We start from the raw sequence: 16,315 nt of genomic DNA, 5'->3' as shown, positions 1-16,315 counted from the left end.
TAATAAGACATTATTTATGTATTATGGTTTTAGCATGCATTACAGACACAGATTTAGCCATTGTGATATATAACATATTTATAAATGAAACCAAGTTTCATAAAAAAACTAAAATATTGCTTTTTGACAAACAAAAGTGCAACTTTAAAATATAGAAAAAAATCTCAAAAAACTGTAAACTGTCTGTAATGCCCTTGCACATATTACCTGAATATATTCCTAACTTTAAATATAAAGAAAAAAAAGCTTTCAGCTGCTTAGTAGATGCCCCCTACTTTATCTTATGTGGTAGTGCAGTGTTAATTTTGACATCAAATTATCAATTTAGTTTTAGTCATAGTCTTTTGACTAAAATGCCCTTTTAATTCAGTCGTATTGTGGTCATATGAATTATTTTAGTCGTATTTTAGTTGACTAAAATAGTGGTTATTTAGTTAGATAAAAATATTTTCATAGACTAAATTAACAAGGCTCTATTTGCAGGGCATTTCCAACCATAACCTTTCCCCCTAGTACCTTCGTCACAGCATATCCCCCCAATCCAGAGCCAGACTTCAAATACAGGGCCAAAACTTTGCCTCCATAGGCGGTGGTCTTTATTGATCTGTTCCGAACCAATAATACCCCCCCCACCCCAAAGTAAACATATCCCACACATACACCGCATCATAAAAATGAGACCTAATTTGGTATTACAATGATGGGATAGTGACGATTTTGAGCCCTGTGGTCCACCTAGTAGGCACCATAGATATAACTTTCACACTTAACCACTTTACCACTAGAGCATTTTGCTGTCTTACGTCTGGGCCACTTTTTGCGATTCGGCGCTGTGCGATTTTAACTGACAATTGCGCGGTCGTGCGATGCCGTACCCAAACGAAATTGACGTCCTTTTTTCCCACAAACAGAGCTTTCTTTTGGTGGTATTTGATCACCTGTGTGATTTTTACTTTTTGCGCTATAAACAAAAAAAGAGCGTTTATTTTGAGAAAATAACAATATTTTCACATTTTTTTATATGAAATTCCCCCCCAAAAAAATGTAAAAACCAATTTTTTTTTTAATTTTTGGCCAATTTGTTTTCTGCTACCTATGTTTGGTAAAAAAAATCGCAATAAGCGTATTTTGATTGGTTTGCGCAAAAGTTATTGCGTTTACTAACAAAGGGAAAGATTTTTGTCATTTTTGGTGTTTTTTTTTTTAACGCGTAATGGCGGCGATCTGCGATTTTTTTTGCGGGACTGCGACATTGGGGCGGACAGATCGGACCCTTGACTGACATTTTTGACACTTTTGGGGGTACCAGTGACATTACTACAGTAATCAGTGCTATAAATATGCACTGTTACTGTAAAAATGACACTGGTGGGAAGGGGTTAACTTTATTGGAGAGGGAGGGGTTAATGTATGCCTGGTGCTTACTGACGTGTGGGGGGGGGAGGTGACTTTGTGAGACAGGGACAGATCGGATGTCCATCTATGCTGAACAGTCCGATCTGTTACTCCCTGTCACTGAGGAGATCCGCCCGCTTGTGTTTACACAGGCGGGTGGATCTCCACACTAGATCCCCGACGATCGGGGCAGAGCAGCGGCGATCGCCGCTGCTCCTCCCCTGGCCTGACTCCCGCTGTGAATGAAAACAGCGGGAGCGCGCCTCCGGCGGCGCGAGAGCGCCGCCTACAGGGGAGGAGTCTGACGACGTAGGTCTACGTCATCAGACGGGAACGAGACACTTTGCCGCAGTACTATTACAGCACTTAACGGTAAAGTGGTTAAACACTGAACTTAAAGTGGATGCAAACCCCATTTATGAAATGTGACCTGGGCACATATATTTGTAGTGTTTACCTTTTTCTCCCCAAAGCCCTAAGTACTGTGTCATTCGTCTGCTCCATTCTTCTGTTATCAGCATGGTAACTTCTGACAAGTTCTCTGACACAGAAGATAAAAGCAGCTGGAAAATTGTATCAGGGGGGGTGCACAGAGATAGATTAACAGAGAGCTGGTCTATTCACAGCTCTGCGTGTTTCTTTCTTCCTCTGCCTATGTGGAGGGGGGAGGGGTGTGCCTTTCCTCCAATCAGCTGTCACACAGTGTATGCCAAGACTTCACACCCAGTGCTGGAACAGGAAGAACAAATTCTAAAACAATGTTCACTTTCTAAACAGTGTAGAAAGCTGAAGACAGCAGATATACAAATAAAACTTATGTCAGTTCATCTCTGTGTTTCATCTGAGGCTGTTCACTTCACTGGGTATAAGTGAAGGTTTACATCCAATTTAACTTTCTTTGAAAAAGTTATCTATGGTTACATACAGTACATTGCTAAAGCTGAACTCTGGGCTAAGCAAATATTGTCTAAATACAAGAGGCGTGTGTTTTCCCAGTTGAATGACTGTGTCTGTTGTGTATTTCCTCCAGATCCGTGCAGTAATCCAGCATGAAATGAACCCTGCACTTTTCCTCGCTGCAGGAGTTTCCTGTAATAAAGGCCGGTGTTCTAAAATTTTCTCGGACCCATGAAAAAAATCGGACCTCGTCACTTCCGGTGGCCCTACGTCATGAAACAGCTGATGGGAGTCTCAAGTGCGCATGCGCACAAGACATTATCTAGGTTTGGTAAAATTATAACACATAGCGGGCAGTTGACTGAGAGGAGGCGGGGCTCAGGTGGGACGGAAGACACGGCCGCGTCATCTGCAGAGCTGAATAGAGGAGGCGGGACGGAGGTGCGGCTGTGTAATAAATGCAGGACTTTAGCGACTCCTTCTGTTTTATTATATTTAGTAATTATCATATTATTTATCCTTAGGATTTCATAACATTTAGTATTTCTATAATACAAAATAAGAAATACTAAATGTAATGAAATCCTAAGGATAAATAATACGATAATTACTAAAGATAATAAAACAGAAGGAGTCGCTTAAGCCCTGCATTTATTACACGGCCGCACCTCCGTCCCGCCTCCTCTATTCAGCTCTGCATATGTGCCTCCGTCCCTGTAATGCTTCAATGACGCGGCGGTGTCCTCCGTCGCACCTCAGCCCCGCCTCCTCTCAATCAGCTGTCCGCTCTCTGTTATAATTTTGCCAAACCTCGAAAAATGTCTTCTGCGCATGTGCACAGACGACTCCCATCAGCTGTTTTGTGATGCTCTGTCACCGGAAGTGACGAGGTCCGTTTTTTTCACGGGTCCGACAAAATTTTACAACACCGGTCTCTGCTGCTCTCTCCTCTTGTGTAGAGTCACTGGTTTTGTATCCGCCCCCCTCTTGTAGTTTTCTGCAGGTAGCCTGTAGTGGGTGTGGCCTGATGGGTCCCTCCCACAACTCTGCTCTCTGTACAGGCTGTATAGGATGTTCAGCTCAGTGATGCTGTTTCCACTCCTTTCATAAGGTAATAACTTGGTTTTAAAGGTGTCTGGTTCACACAAAATGGATTTATATCCTTTGGGAATTTTATTTTAAAAAATTCATTTTTATGCAGAGAATTAAGCTTTATAGTGATATTAAAGGCATTTTTTCTTTTTAAAAACAAACATGTTATACTTACCTGCTCTGTACAGTGGTTTTGCACAGAGCAGGACTGATCCTCCTCTTCTCAGGTCAGCTGCTGGAGTTCCTGGCCCCTCCCTTCCTGCAGTGTGTCCCCATAGCAAGCAGCTTGCTATGGGGAAATCTGAGCTACTGCTCTGTGTGGCTATTCACACACAGAGCGTGGCTTGGCCCCGCCCCCGTTCTCTCCTCATTGACTCACTGACTGTGATTGACAGTAGCAGGAAGGATGAGGGGGGAAAGATTGCTGCTGCTCTTATGCACATCGCTGGATTGAGATAGGGCTGTGGTAAGTTTTTTTTTTTGGGGGGGGCTGCTGCATACAGAAGGTTTTTTTTTTACAAAATCCTTGAGCCTTTACAACCACTTTAAACCCTTAGTGTCTTTTTAAGGGTTTATGTTTTAATCCTTGCCTATGTTTGATCTGGTGCCATGATCACTGCCCCAGGTTTCATGTCTCAGGGTGACTTCTTTCTCTTGGAGCATCCTATGGAGCCACCCTTGCTTGCAGGGACTAAAACTGTGTCTCCCTACACTGTATGCATCTATAGAAAAACATTGGGGGAGATTTACTAAACCTGGAGCTCATGAAGCTGTGGATGATAGCCAATAAGCTTCTAACTTCAGCTTGTTCAATTAGGTTAAGTACACATATATGCTGGTCCAATTTCTGTGCAGAATCTGGTGCGGTTTCCATTCAACGGTTCAGGTGCAATTTGGGTGCGATTTTGAAACTTAAAGGGTAACTCCAATTTCGTGGGGAAAAAATCAGCAAATAAAGAAAAAACAATATAGCGTATACAATTGCGACACAGATCATATTGTAATTGATTGTTATTAAAAATGACCTTTCCTTTTCAATCTGCAGCTGATGTAATTTTCTGAAAATGCAATGGAATATGGCTACCTGGAGGTGTTCTGTATATAAAATGTATACTGACCACACCCCAGAAACATAATTTCCTGCTTGTGTGATTGGCTCACTAGTTTTCCCAGAAGTCTGCCTAAGATACAAGTCAGATTTCTGGCATCCCCTGCAACAAAAATGTCATTTTTGGTGAGATACTCCCAATAGGAACACGTCTAAGACCCCTTTCACACAGGGAGTCCGTCAGGCGGACTCAGTTTTTCTCAGCGGGGGATCGATACGCCGATCCCCCGCTGAGCAGGCGGATGGCAGCTGTGTCTCCGCGCTGTGTGCGGAGACAGAGCTGTCAGGTCCCGATGTTCTCTATGGGGGAATCGGATGGGAACGGACCGTCTGTCCGTTCTCATCAGATCCCATTCGATCCAATCCGCTGGACAGATGGAAAATAGGGTTTCCATCTGTCCAGATTTGATGGATTGGATTGGATGTCAGCGGACATGTCTCCGCTGACATCCGATGCCCCATAGAGATGCATGGGGCGTCCGTTCAGATCCGCCAAAAAAACTGACAGGCGGATCTGAACGGTCCGCCTGTGTGAAAGGGGCCTTAAGGGATGCAGGTCCAGCAGATTTCCTCATTAGAGCCTTGCAGCTGCCACAGCTGACAGATAATTATGAAACCACTCCCATTTGACTCACTCAGCACAGAGGTACAGAGGAACAAACAGGGATTTCTTTAGAATAACAAAAGGTAGAAATCTGCAACAAAGTTTGTTAAAATCCCTGCAAAGTACAGAGATCACCCAGAGGGGAATCTTTTTTCTCAACAAAAGTGAAATTATGCTTTAAATCACACTTGAACTAGACTGAAAAATGCACAGGAGCCTTTTTTCATTTGCACCGCAACTGGCACGCATATATGTGAATCGTCTTCTTTGAAAGCCAGCCTGGTTCACATGTTATGCGAATCTGATGCGGTTCAAAATGCATCTGTTTCGCATATATGTAAACCGAGCCTTAATGCGGAGCTCCACCCAAAAGGGGAAGCTCCGCTTGTCTGCCTCCTCCCCCCTTCTCCGCTGCCACTTTTAGCACCTTTTTTGGGGGGAGCGGGTACCTGGTTTTGACAGGTAACCGCTCCCTCTTCCGGCTGAGTTTGCCACGAGTCCCCCTCCTCCTTCCCCCATGCTTGCGCATTCACAAAGCGTGGCATGCTTCACGCATGCGCAGTAGGGAGTCTCGATGCTTCACTGCTGGATTCCCTTAATGGAGATGGCGGAGATGAAAAATCAGCTCAAGTGAAGAGTAAGACACCACAGGATTACTGGCCAGGTAAGTGCCCTAATATTAAAAGTTAGCAGCTACAGTATTTGTAGCTGCTGATTTTTCATTTTTTTCTGGAGGAGCCTGGAGCTCCTCTTTAAGCTTTGACAATAAAGTCTGGAAACTGATTGATGTCTCTCCAGATATTGCATGCATCAGTTTTAGTAAATCCCTCAATAGCACTATAGTCTAGAATGGCAAGACACTTCCCTGCCCCTCCCTCCTCCTCCTTCCTCCTCCCTCTTCCTCCTCGCCATCACAATGACATCAGACTGCACTGTCCACTGTTAACTCTTTCCTGTGAGGACTGGAAGTGAAGAGAAGGAGCACTGAGAGAGCAGGAGCCAGCAGCAGATAAAGATGTAAACTACAAGTGCTGGGGTAAGAATTTGAACAAATAAGTTTATTGGGAAAGTTTATTTTATTTTATTTTATTGTGCTCAATGTGTTAAGTTATAAAAAAAACTGAGCGTGTTTTACTACTTTATTACCCCATGGGGTTATTAACCCAAATAAATATTGTCCCATGTGGAATTAAATGAACCGTCTGCTCTGGGACCGGCGCATAGTGTACATTCTTATGTTTTAAACATCTGAAAATCAAAATGTTCCAAGGAGTTTGGATGAATTTTGCATACGTCTTGTTCCATTTGCATTTTTTCTTTTAAAATGTAAGCCTGCTCTAAAAGCACAATTGACTTTCCTTTCTCCTCCTGATTAGCTCCCTGGAAAGTACAGCTTGTAGAGGGGATGGGGGACTGAGTGCCTGTCTGTCTGTCTGTCTGCTGCACTGACAGCCCACCTACTCCAGGGGACAGCCCCTCCCACCTGCAGATAAAAGCCAAGAGAATGTTAACAGCAGCTGATCAGAGAACTTTCTCAGTCCCTCACTGTCACATGTCGGCATCATACCTTTCCCTTGGATCTTGTATAACCAAGGTAAGAAGATGGCATGCTTTATTTCTTAGATTTTATACCAGCCTGCAAAATAATGCCCACCTGTTGATGCAGACCAGACAGGTCAGCTGCTGCTGCTGCTGCAGTGCCTATTTCCAACTACTTTTTAAAAGTTTTTGTTTTCTCTTTAATAGAGTTAAATTAGACCCCTGTCTATTTCATTTATTTCTCATTTCTGATTGATAGAGGTGAAGTCAGATCATGGGAAGAGTTCATGAAAATAAGATTGTTTGATCAGGCATGAGTAGAGAGAGGGGGCAGCTGCATTGTTTTTGGATTGTAAATGACACATCAATGCTAAGAAGGTGCAGGGAGGGGATGTCACATTCTGTACTTTGTATTCCCGCACAGATGTTCAGCAGGTGTCCCCAGACAGTACTTATATCTGAAGGCTGGGGGTATTGGGATCACTTGCACTCAATACAAAGCAAAGGCAGGTGATCACATGTCTTATGTTTTGGTCTTCTTGTATAATGAACGGTCACATTTTGACACCCAAAAAATTTGAATCAAACACCTTTTTTTTTTGATTTTTGAAGAATAAACTTGCTCTTAGTCATTACGGAAACCCTTTTGTACATCTCTCCAAGCTTAATGTTTTATCCAGTCGATGATGAGTTAAATTAAAGCAAATCTAAATCCAAGAGCAAAAAGTGATCACATGTCTCTTAAAAAGTGATCACATGTCTCTTACGTTTTAGTTTTCTTGTGTAACCGTCACATTTTGACACCCAAAAATCAAAACCAAAAACTTTTTTTTTTTTTGAAGAATAAACTTGTCCTTAGTCATTATCATTAAGGACAAGTTTCATTAAGGAAACCCTTTTGTACATCTCTCCAACCCTGATGTTTTATCAAGTTGATGAAGAGTTAATATAAAGCAAATCTAAATCCAAGAACAAAAATGGATAGTATTGCAGCTTACCAGTCCTTAAATGTGGTGACTGCATTAGTTTTCTTTTTCCACACTTTCTTCCTTTTTAAGGGTCCATTCACACTAGCGCGACTTGACAGGCGACTTGGTCGCCTGACAAGTCGCGGTCGGTCGCCATTGAATAGTACAGGACCCGTTCTATTAGGAGCGACACAAGTCGCTCCGACTTAGAAAAAGGGTCCTGTACTACTTTGGGGCGACCTGGAGGCGACTTGCATTGACTTCAATTAAATGAAGTAAGTGCAAGTCACGCCGAGGTCGATGTGCGCGCTGTGCACTGCGACTTCACAGGTCGCCCCACAAAATCCTGTCGCGCCAGTCTTAATGGGCTGTTATTGTAACCTAGTAATCCTGCCATTAACTCACTTCCTGTCCTAAGGTGACAACTGTAAAGAGCAACGTAGTCATCCTAGGACAGGGAGTGTGTGAGGACTATTTATTTTTTGTTATTTATTTCAGGTACTTATATAGCGCCATCAATGTAAGTAGAGCTTTACATATATATTTTACATTCACATCAGTTCCTGCCCTCAAGGAGCTTATAATCTAAGGTCCCTTACTCATACATACACATACTAGGGCCAATTTAGATAGAAGCCAATTAACCTACCAGCATGTCCACATCTATCAGCTCCATAACAGGAGGAGGTGTTGTGTAGTCCGTGGAGATAGCAGGAAACAATGCTAACTGATAACAGTCTAGAAACAAAGAGTACACGACATTATCAGCTCACAAGATAGAAGATATCAGCTCACATATAATAAAAGAATGGTATATGTAACAGACCAAAAGGGAGAAAATAAGAGAAATGTATTGTTCAATACACTTTAAATACCTGTTACCAGCTCTATATGTAAAATCATTGCGTTCTCAGCTCTGCCCACCTACCTAGCCTTTACAAGCGATCTGACTCTCGGTTGGAATTCTTCATTAAGAGATAGCAAAAGAAGCACTAAGTTCTCTCACCCCCAATTTTAGCCTACTGCTATGGTTTTGGGGAATATGCAGTAACATCACTGAGACTCTTTCTGATGCTGCAAGAGGAGTGAGACTCCACAATGGGAAGAGGGATACGCTGAAAGCCAGATCTTTCTCTTGGAAAGAGATATAAAAGTCAACTGCATGATTCTTCCAGCTGAGCTCTGAAATATTTACTGTGTATGGCACTACCCCTTAAAAATTAAAGTGTATCCAAACTCTAGCATTACATTTATTTTATTTGTCATTTTATCTTTTGGTCTGTTAAATATCCCATTGAAAGTCTTTTATTATATCTGTTTGACAAGTGCAAAAAAGTAGCAGTTCATCTAGCCAGAAATCTTGTGAACTGATAACTTCTACTAGGTTTAGATGTGCAGCCTCTTTGCCATACCTTTGATCTGTGTTCAGAACACTTTGTAGAGGTGTCTGAGATGATATGATGCCTCCTCAGCACCTCTTTCACCATAGTGATGTACCAGTGTGCTGCAGCCATGTTCATAGCGGCACGTCCCCATTTGCTTTAATGGATTATGTTCAGTGGCAGTAATGCCAGCAGAGGAGTGATCATTTTTGCTGTGGGCACCAAGCAAAGCGTCAAAAACCGTGGCATGTGAACACCCCAATCTATTGCTTTTGCAGCTTAAGTTAGGTGGCATTAGAAATGCGGTTTAACCGTGTGTTTTTAACACCCCCAACTGTAAGTCTAGATGAGCCCTATACTTTCTGGACTGTTATCGCGAAGCATTGTTCCCTGCTATCTCCTTGGACTACAAAACACCTCCCCCTGTTATGGAGAATAAAGGAAAGGTTTCATATCCTTAACAATAACTCTCTGTCCTAGGATGATAATCAGAGTTGTATAAAGTACTCGAAACCCATACTTGAGTAGAAGTGGAAGTGCTCGATCAAAAAGTGACTTGAGTAGAAGTACTAAAGTATTCAACATTTTTTGTACTTAAGTATTGCAAGTAGTTTTTTTTTTTTTTAATTTTGCTACTTAAGTACTGAAAGTAAAAGTACCAGTAGTTTTGAAAAAAAAATTGCTACTCAAGTACTGAAAGTAAAAGTACAAGTACTGTGTTATGTAGTTATTAAAGAAAGAAGTCAAAAGTTTGAACATCATATTGTTTTTTATTATTTCAAATGCAGCTTTTATTTATACATACAGTAGCATTTATTTTCGTATGCGCTGATAATACACATGTTTTGAGCTTCATGAAACCTGCCATCTACTGTTCTGGCAGTGGTAATTTTTACAATTGTAACGAGTAACTATGCAGCGCAAAAAAAATATCGGAGTAGAAGTATTGAAATCATTGAAAAAATGTAGTGAAGTAAAAGTGGAAGTAGGAGAAAAAAATTCTACTCTAGGAAAGTACAGATACCGCCTTTCGGTACTTAAGTACAGTAATGAAGTAGTTCTACTTAGATACTATACATCTCTGATGATAATGCTGCTCATTACTGTTGTCACCCTAGGAAAGGAAGTGTATCAATGGCAGGATTACCAGGGTAAAATAAAGAGGAAAAAAGTGTAAGAAATTAAAAGTAATGTAGTTACTATATCTAAGGACAGGTGAGCTAGAATACTATCAATTTTTGTTCTTGGGTTTGGATGCTGAAAAAGAGAACCTGTTATGTGCAATGTAAAATTATCAACAGGGGTTGCTGCTTCCAGCTTAACTTTGAGTAACAGTTCTAATGAAATTAGCTTTATTTGGTAATATAATTCAAATGACTTGCAATGGCAGCCAGTAGAATATATGTTTTCTGCCAATTATTCTAGTATGGATTAGGTAGAAGGATTTTTTGGTAGCACTTGGTGCTGCACATCTGCATGTCTGCAAGTCTCCTGCAGGTGTTATACAAGAATGCAATAATCTTCTTTCTTTATTAATGTAGTCAAAGCAATGGTGTGCAGTAATCCCTGGCAACCAATCAAAATTTAGCATTGAACATTTACATTTAGCAGCTTAGGTTTAGCAAATTTAATGAAAAACAAACTAGGTGGTTTGTGCACACAACTGCTTGCTGCACAGTTAGTACAAAAGTGCAAAACCGTGAACTACCCGTTTAATGACACAGCTAGATTCCAGGCATACAACACTGCTGTACGTAATGTAAACAATCTCTAAGAAGATTTGAACATACTTCATTTTAGTTTTTTTTTTTCTCAGACCAAAAAACTGCAATTAAAATACCATGTAAAATAAATAAAGGAACTCAGCAGCACATTTGGAGAGATCTTCATTTTCAAAAACTGTGTCTTTACATCAATGTGTTATTCATTACCTGGGTATGTGCTATTTTCTTAAATGTTGTTTTCTAACAGAATGAAGGGATTTTTGTCATTAAAATCTATTTAGCTTATTTCCTATGATTCCCTGATTGAATGGATGAGGGGAATTTTATTTGGCAGAAGTTACTATTTCCTTGAAGACATTGAAAGGAGAACTTCTATGTAACTATCAATTATCTTCCAGTCTTTTTTGGATAAGAGAAGAACACAACGAATACTTTGAAGAACGTACGTTGGCCATACACTAGCAGAACATCCATATGAAAAAGTGTGCAAAAATTCTCAATATATTCAATGACTTGACAAATGTCAATTGAAAGTCTTTCAAAATTTTGTTTGCCTTTAACGTTCGATTTTGGAACAAATTAACTTTCCCAAAAGAAAATCACATTTACTATTAGAAATTCAATAGTTCGTGAAGAGTTTTCCATCCAGTCCTTTGAACTTTCTTGGTACTATTAGGTCCCTTTCACACATACGGTCCGTTCAGTTCATCAGTTCAGTCACGTCAAAATGTATCCGTTTTTCATCCATTTTTCATCCGTTTTTCATCTGTTTTTCATCCGTTTGTTACATCTGTTTTTCGTCCGATCCGTTTTTTTGACGGATGAAAAATAGGACATTCATCCGTTCCAAAAAACGGACATTGACGGAAGCGGATGAAAATGGATGTTAACAGATGATCATCCATTGTCATCCGTTTTTACATAGAGATGCATTGATGTCCGTTTTTCATCCGTCAACAGATGGATGAAAAACGGACAAACGGACTGTATGTGTGAAAGGGGCCTTACGGTCGAAAATGAACGCTGATTTGACCCCGCTAATGATTAGAAAATCAAATGAACGTTCTTAAAATGAAAAATATGGAACAAAATTCTACTATGGCACTTTTCCACTGCAAGTACCGGCTCGGCTCTACTCGGCCCTGCTTGGCCCGGGTTTCTTTTCCACTGCTGGTACCGCATGGTATGGTGTTGGAACTGTTCGGTACGGTATGGTTTGCTTTTCCACTAAAGTAGTGCTAAAGTTAAGTGGGAGGGATAACAACGGGTGTGTGGGATTCTCTGACCAATCAGTGGCTAGTAGTGACTGCATGCAAAGGATTGTGGGATATGGTATCGGGTATGGTACCTCTTGGAACCACAATCGAGGTGGTACTGTTTTTAAGAGCCGTACCGTTCGGTTCCATGCAGTGGAAAAGCGCCGCCGTACCGAACCGTTCCTACACCATACCATGTGGTACCAGCAGTGGAAAAGCACAAAAGGGAGCCGAACCGTTCTGTTCCATGCAGTGGAAAAGCGCCACTAGTGTATCGATTTAGTTGGGGTGTAAACTGTATATGACCAATCCATCGTTCCATGGAATGCTAGTGGGTGGAATTATTTAGCAACTGTCTAGGCCTCCAGTGGAGCCAGTTCTGTCCCACAAGCTTATTGTTTGCATGAACTCACTTCTTCTGCTGGAATCTTCATAATGAAAAATGAAAAATCCAACATGGCGAGTGAGAATCTGGCACAATCAAAGAAACAGGTATACAGCCCTAGGAACCCAGTTACGTAGAACTCACCATTGGGGTACCTAAGATACGCATAAAGATGCTTAGGGATCAATCTTCTAAAAAGTAAAATATGATATTTCGATTGGTTGTTTCATGTTACTGTATTACTTTAGGACAGCCTGCAATGTCTAAAAGCCTTAACTGGGATAAGATGTGAAAATAAATGTTACATTTTTAGTGTTATTGGACTATTGTAACCTACGACGGGCACAAGATCATATAATGGATTCCTGCAGCTATCTCTTTTCTCAAATCTTACACAATCGTGCCATGTCCTGGGCATTTCAATTTTATGATTTTGTTCTGTTGATCTTGTTTATGAATTCTTAGTTACATAAGAAGATCTGTAATTGTGACATTTGTCATTGTCCTTTCTTAAAATTTTACAGCTGTGATGCTTAAGGCCTCATTCGCACTGCTGCTATTAAACTCACGTTTTTGTGAGTTTAGGCATGTTTTTTCTGCCCTTGAACTCCCCTAACGTGGACATTTTTAGGAGTTTAGTAGAAGGGGAGTCTAGAGGATGTTTTCTGAACTCCTTAAAATCACATTCAGGAGAGGGAATTTTGACCACAAAAAAAAAAAACACTGAATGCTGTTTACCACTTGCCAACCGCCAGCAGTACATGCAAGTTGACTCTGTCCCGCGAAATGACGTAACTGTACAGTGTTTTGCGAGATCGCTAGTGAGGGGGCGTGCACGTGCCAAATGGCTGCAGGGGGAGCAAATCAGTGTGTCCGGTGACTGCAATTGCCGTCGGTCACCCACGATCGCTCCCCGTGGAGACAGAAAGGCGGTCTTCTGTTGTAAACACGGTAGACCGCTGTTCTATCAGTAATGAACACAGGGATCCTGTGTTCCTCTTATTTAGGAACACAGGTCTCTGTGTTCATGCAGCAAGCCCCCCCCCCCCACAGTTATAAATCACCCCCTAGGGACACATTTAACCCTTTGATCACCCCTGGTGTTACCCCTTCTCTGCCAGTGTCATTAGTACAGTAACAGTGCATATGTTTAGCACTGATTACTGTAGTAATGTCAGTGGTCCCCCCAAAAGTGTAAAAAATGTCAGGTGTCCAATTTGTTCGCTGCAATGTTGCAGTCCTGCTAATTGCCACCATTGCTAGTAAAAAAAAATTACATAAATCTTTCCCCTAGTTTGTAGACGCGATAACTCCCGATAACCAATCAATATATGCTTGTTAGGATTTGTTTTGCCAAAAATATGTAGCAGAATACAAATTGGCCTAAAATGATCAAAAAAAATTTTTGATTTGTAATTTTTTTTTATTGGGAATGTTATATAACAGTAATATATATATATATATATATATATATATGTATATATTTTTTTATATCACAAAAAAATAAAAATCAAATACCACCAAAAGAAAGCTCTATTGGTGGGAAAAAAGGACATCATTTTATTTGGGTACAGCGTCGCACGACCGCACAATTGTCAGTTAAAGTAACGCAGTGCCGAATCGCAAAAAATGGCCTGGTCATTAAGGGGGAAAACCTTCCGGTCCAGAAGTGGTTAAAGGCGTGTAAATGCAGTTGAACACATTTCTTTTCCAATAGTTTTCATTGAAAGTTTTCAGTAAAAAAGTAAAACTCAACAGGTACATTGAGTGCAAATACAAATTGTACATTAGTTGTGTATCAGAATACAAAAATTCTTGACATAAAGAAATAACATATTGACAATATGAACTATGCTCTGCACAGAACCCAGTCATGTTTCATCTCTCCCACCAATAGCATGTCTCAGGGGGGAGGAATGGGGATGAGGCTGTGGTGTTCTGAAGAATAATGAACCCTTTTACTAGGACCCTATGAATGGGGGGCCAATGGGGACAAACAGTGTCCCTGTCATCCTCAACCCGCAGCACATCCCCAGGGTCAGTTAAACAAAATGAAATGTGCCTAAAGGCGCGTTTAGCACTTCAGCATTTATTTATTTCAATGGCCAGAATAAATTAAAATTCCGGCCAATGAAATAAATAAATGTCTAAACTCAAACACAGCTAAACTCTGCTAAACTCATCTAGACTATTTTGAAAAAATGCAGCTTAGATAAGTTTAAAACAGTGATTTTCTCCTGTCAGGAGAAACATAATTTACATGAAACCAGTGTGCATGAGGCCTAAGGCTCTGTTCGACTTTCAGGCGTTATTACTTGAGAGTTTTTAAGCATTTTTAGAAGCTTAATTCAAGCATTTTACAGCTTTGGGTGTTTTTGTTTAGCCAATAGGAAGCACTGGGGGGTAAGGGGGAGGAAATCAAGGGTGTAGAGCTGCTGTTTGAGCAAAAAACGTGCAACTAAACGCTCACAAAACGCTCAAGTCATGTGTTTTCAGGCTTTTCTATTGAAGTCTATGGGAACAAAAATGCTTGTAATCTACCAAAAAGAAGCTTGTGTACGTTTTTTAGAGTGACAGGCGTTTTGCTTGAGGTGACAGAACGCTCAGATGTAAACAGGGGCCATTGAAATAAATGGGATTTGGCTTCTTGAGCATTTTAGAGCTACAAGTTTCAAGCTGAAAATCGCTCAGGTGTGAACAGGGCCTAAAAGTTTATCAAGCTACTTGTGTTGTTGACTTTGGCATAATTAGTACATTTGTCTGTCTGTCCTGTCATTGGCTTTTTTCACCTGTAATATATTGGCTGGCAAATTAAAATGAATAAGTGGCTTTGTGGCGGTACTATAAAGACCCACCTATTAAAGGATTTCCAGTTCCCCCTGAAAAAGCATTTGATATTTTTCTTTGTTCTAGACAAGGTGTATCCATGGTAAAAAAAAAACAGCTCTATGTCAGGGGACAGAACTCAAACAAGGGGAAAATATGAACCCAGCAAAAGAATCCCAGAACGCTTTGCCAGGTCAATACTTATAGAACATTCTACTTTTGCAATGACTGTTCCCAGAAGTGGTATACATTCTGTGCTACGCGTTCATAATCCTAGGTATTAGATTTACCTGTTTGTACACTTGCCATCCTATTATTTTATGCTGCGGCAGAATAAACGGCTTCATGAATAAGGCTTGCCATGCCTAATATTTGTAACTAGTTGAAGAATTACTTGCCATGGTTGGGCCATACTGAGTTATAATGGGCATTTGCAATCACTTGAAATCTTGTTGGTTGAAGTCACTTAATTGTTTCGTTTTGGATAGAGTAAGGAAGGGTTAGAAGCTCTGTCAATATTCATCTTCTCTGTTTGCCCTGTAGACTATTTTCACCAAGGCACGAAGTGAGGGAACTCCAGATTTTTAGAGTTGTGATCAGAGCAAAGAGGTTAAAGGTATTTATCCAATGGGAACAAATGTTCTGTGACTGCTGTCTAAGACGGAAAGTCCCCTTGGTGTAGGAATGGCGTGTCCCTTTTGGTGAGATTTCATCAAATTTCCGGTTTAATCTCCTGGAGAGGCAGTGAAGGGAAACCTACTTAGTGAAACAACAAAAAAATAAACTAATAAAGTTTTTAACTCTTCCCGAATATCCCCCCCCCCCCCATCTTTCACTTTCTCCGTTTTTGATAAAGCCCTAATACTATTTTTTGTTGTCCAAGGCAGCTGTATATATTCATCCTTTCATTTTTGAACCTGCAGAACAAAATGATAGGTGAAATCTGAGGGTCTTTTATTGGCATTATGGATTCTATCTTTAAAAGCAAATTTATATGGAAAATAGAAATGGGTTTTAGATCTATCCTCTTTCTAGATGGGGCTAATCAAAAACATATATCTACTTCACTGGGAAGTCCTTGTTCCAAAAAAAAGTTCCCTCTAAATCATGGTTGTCCAACCTTTTGGCTTCTCTGGGCC

General features: G+C 40.6%; 1 protein-coding gene across 1 annotated transcript in view; it reads left to right on the top strand.

Annotated features, from left to right (window-relative positions):
* Window positions 1-6,600: 6,600 nt before the first annotated feature.
* Window positions 6,601-16,315, top strand: part of COL8A1 (collagen type VIII alpha 1 chain) — a gene marked incomplete at its 5' end in the record, with an annotated part of 146,397 nt that continues 136,682 nt past the window's right edge. The window contains one exon of the mRNA XM_082245489.1: window positions 6,601-6,690. Coding sequence (XP_082101615.1) covers window positions 6,601-6,690 — 90 coding nt within the window. The remainder of the gene's footprint in view (window positions 6,691-16,315) is intronic.

This window comes from Pelophylax lessonae, assembly GCF_965119305.1.
Source record: "Pelophylax lessonae genome assembly, chromosome: 2".
In the NCBI taxonomy this organism is placed as follows: domain Eukaryota; kingdom Metazoa; phylum Chordata; class Amphibia; order Anura; family Ranidae; genus Pelophylax; species Pelophylax lessonae.
Note: the sequence above shows the minus strand (reverse complement) of the source record. Positions and strands in the feature narration are given on the sequence as shown.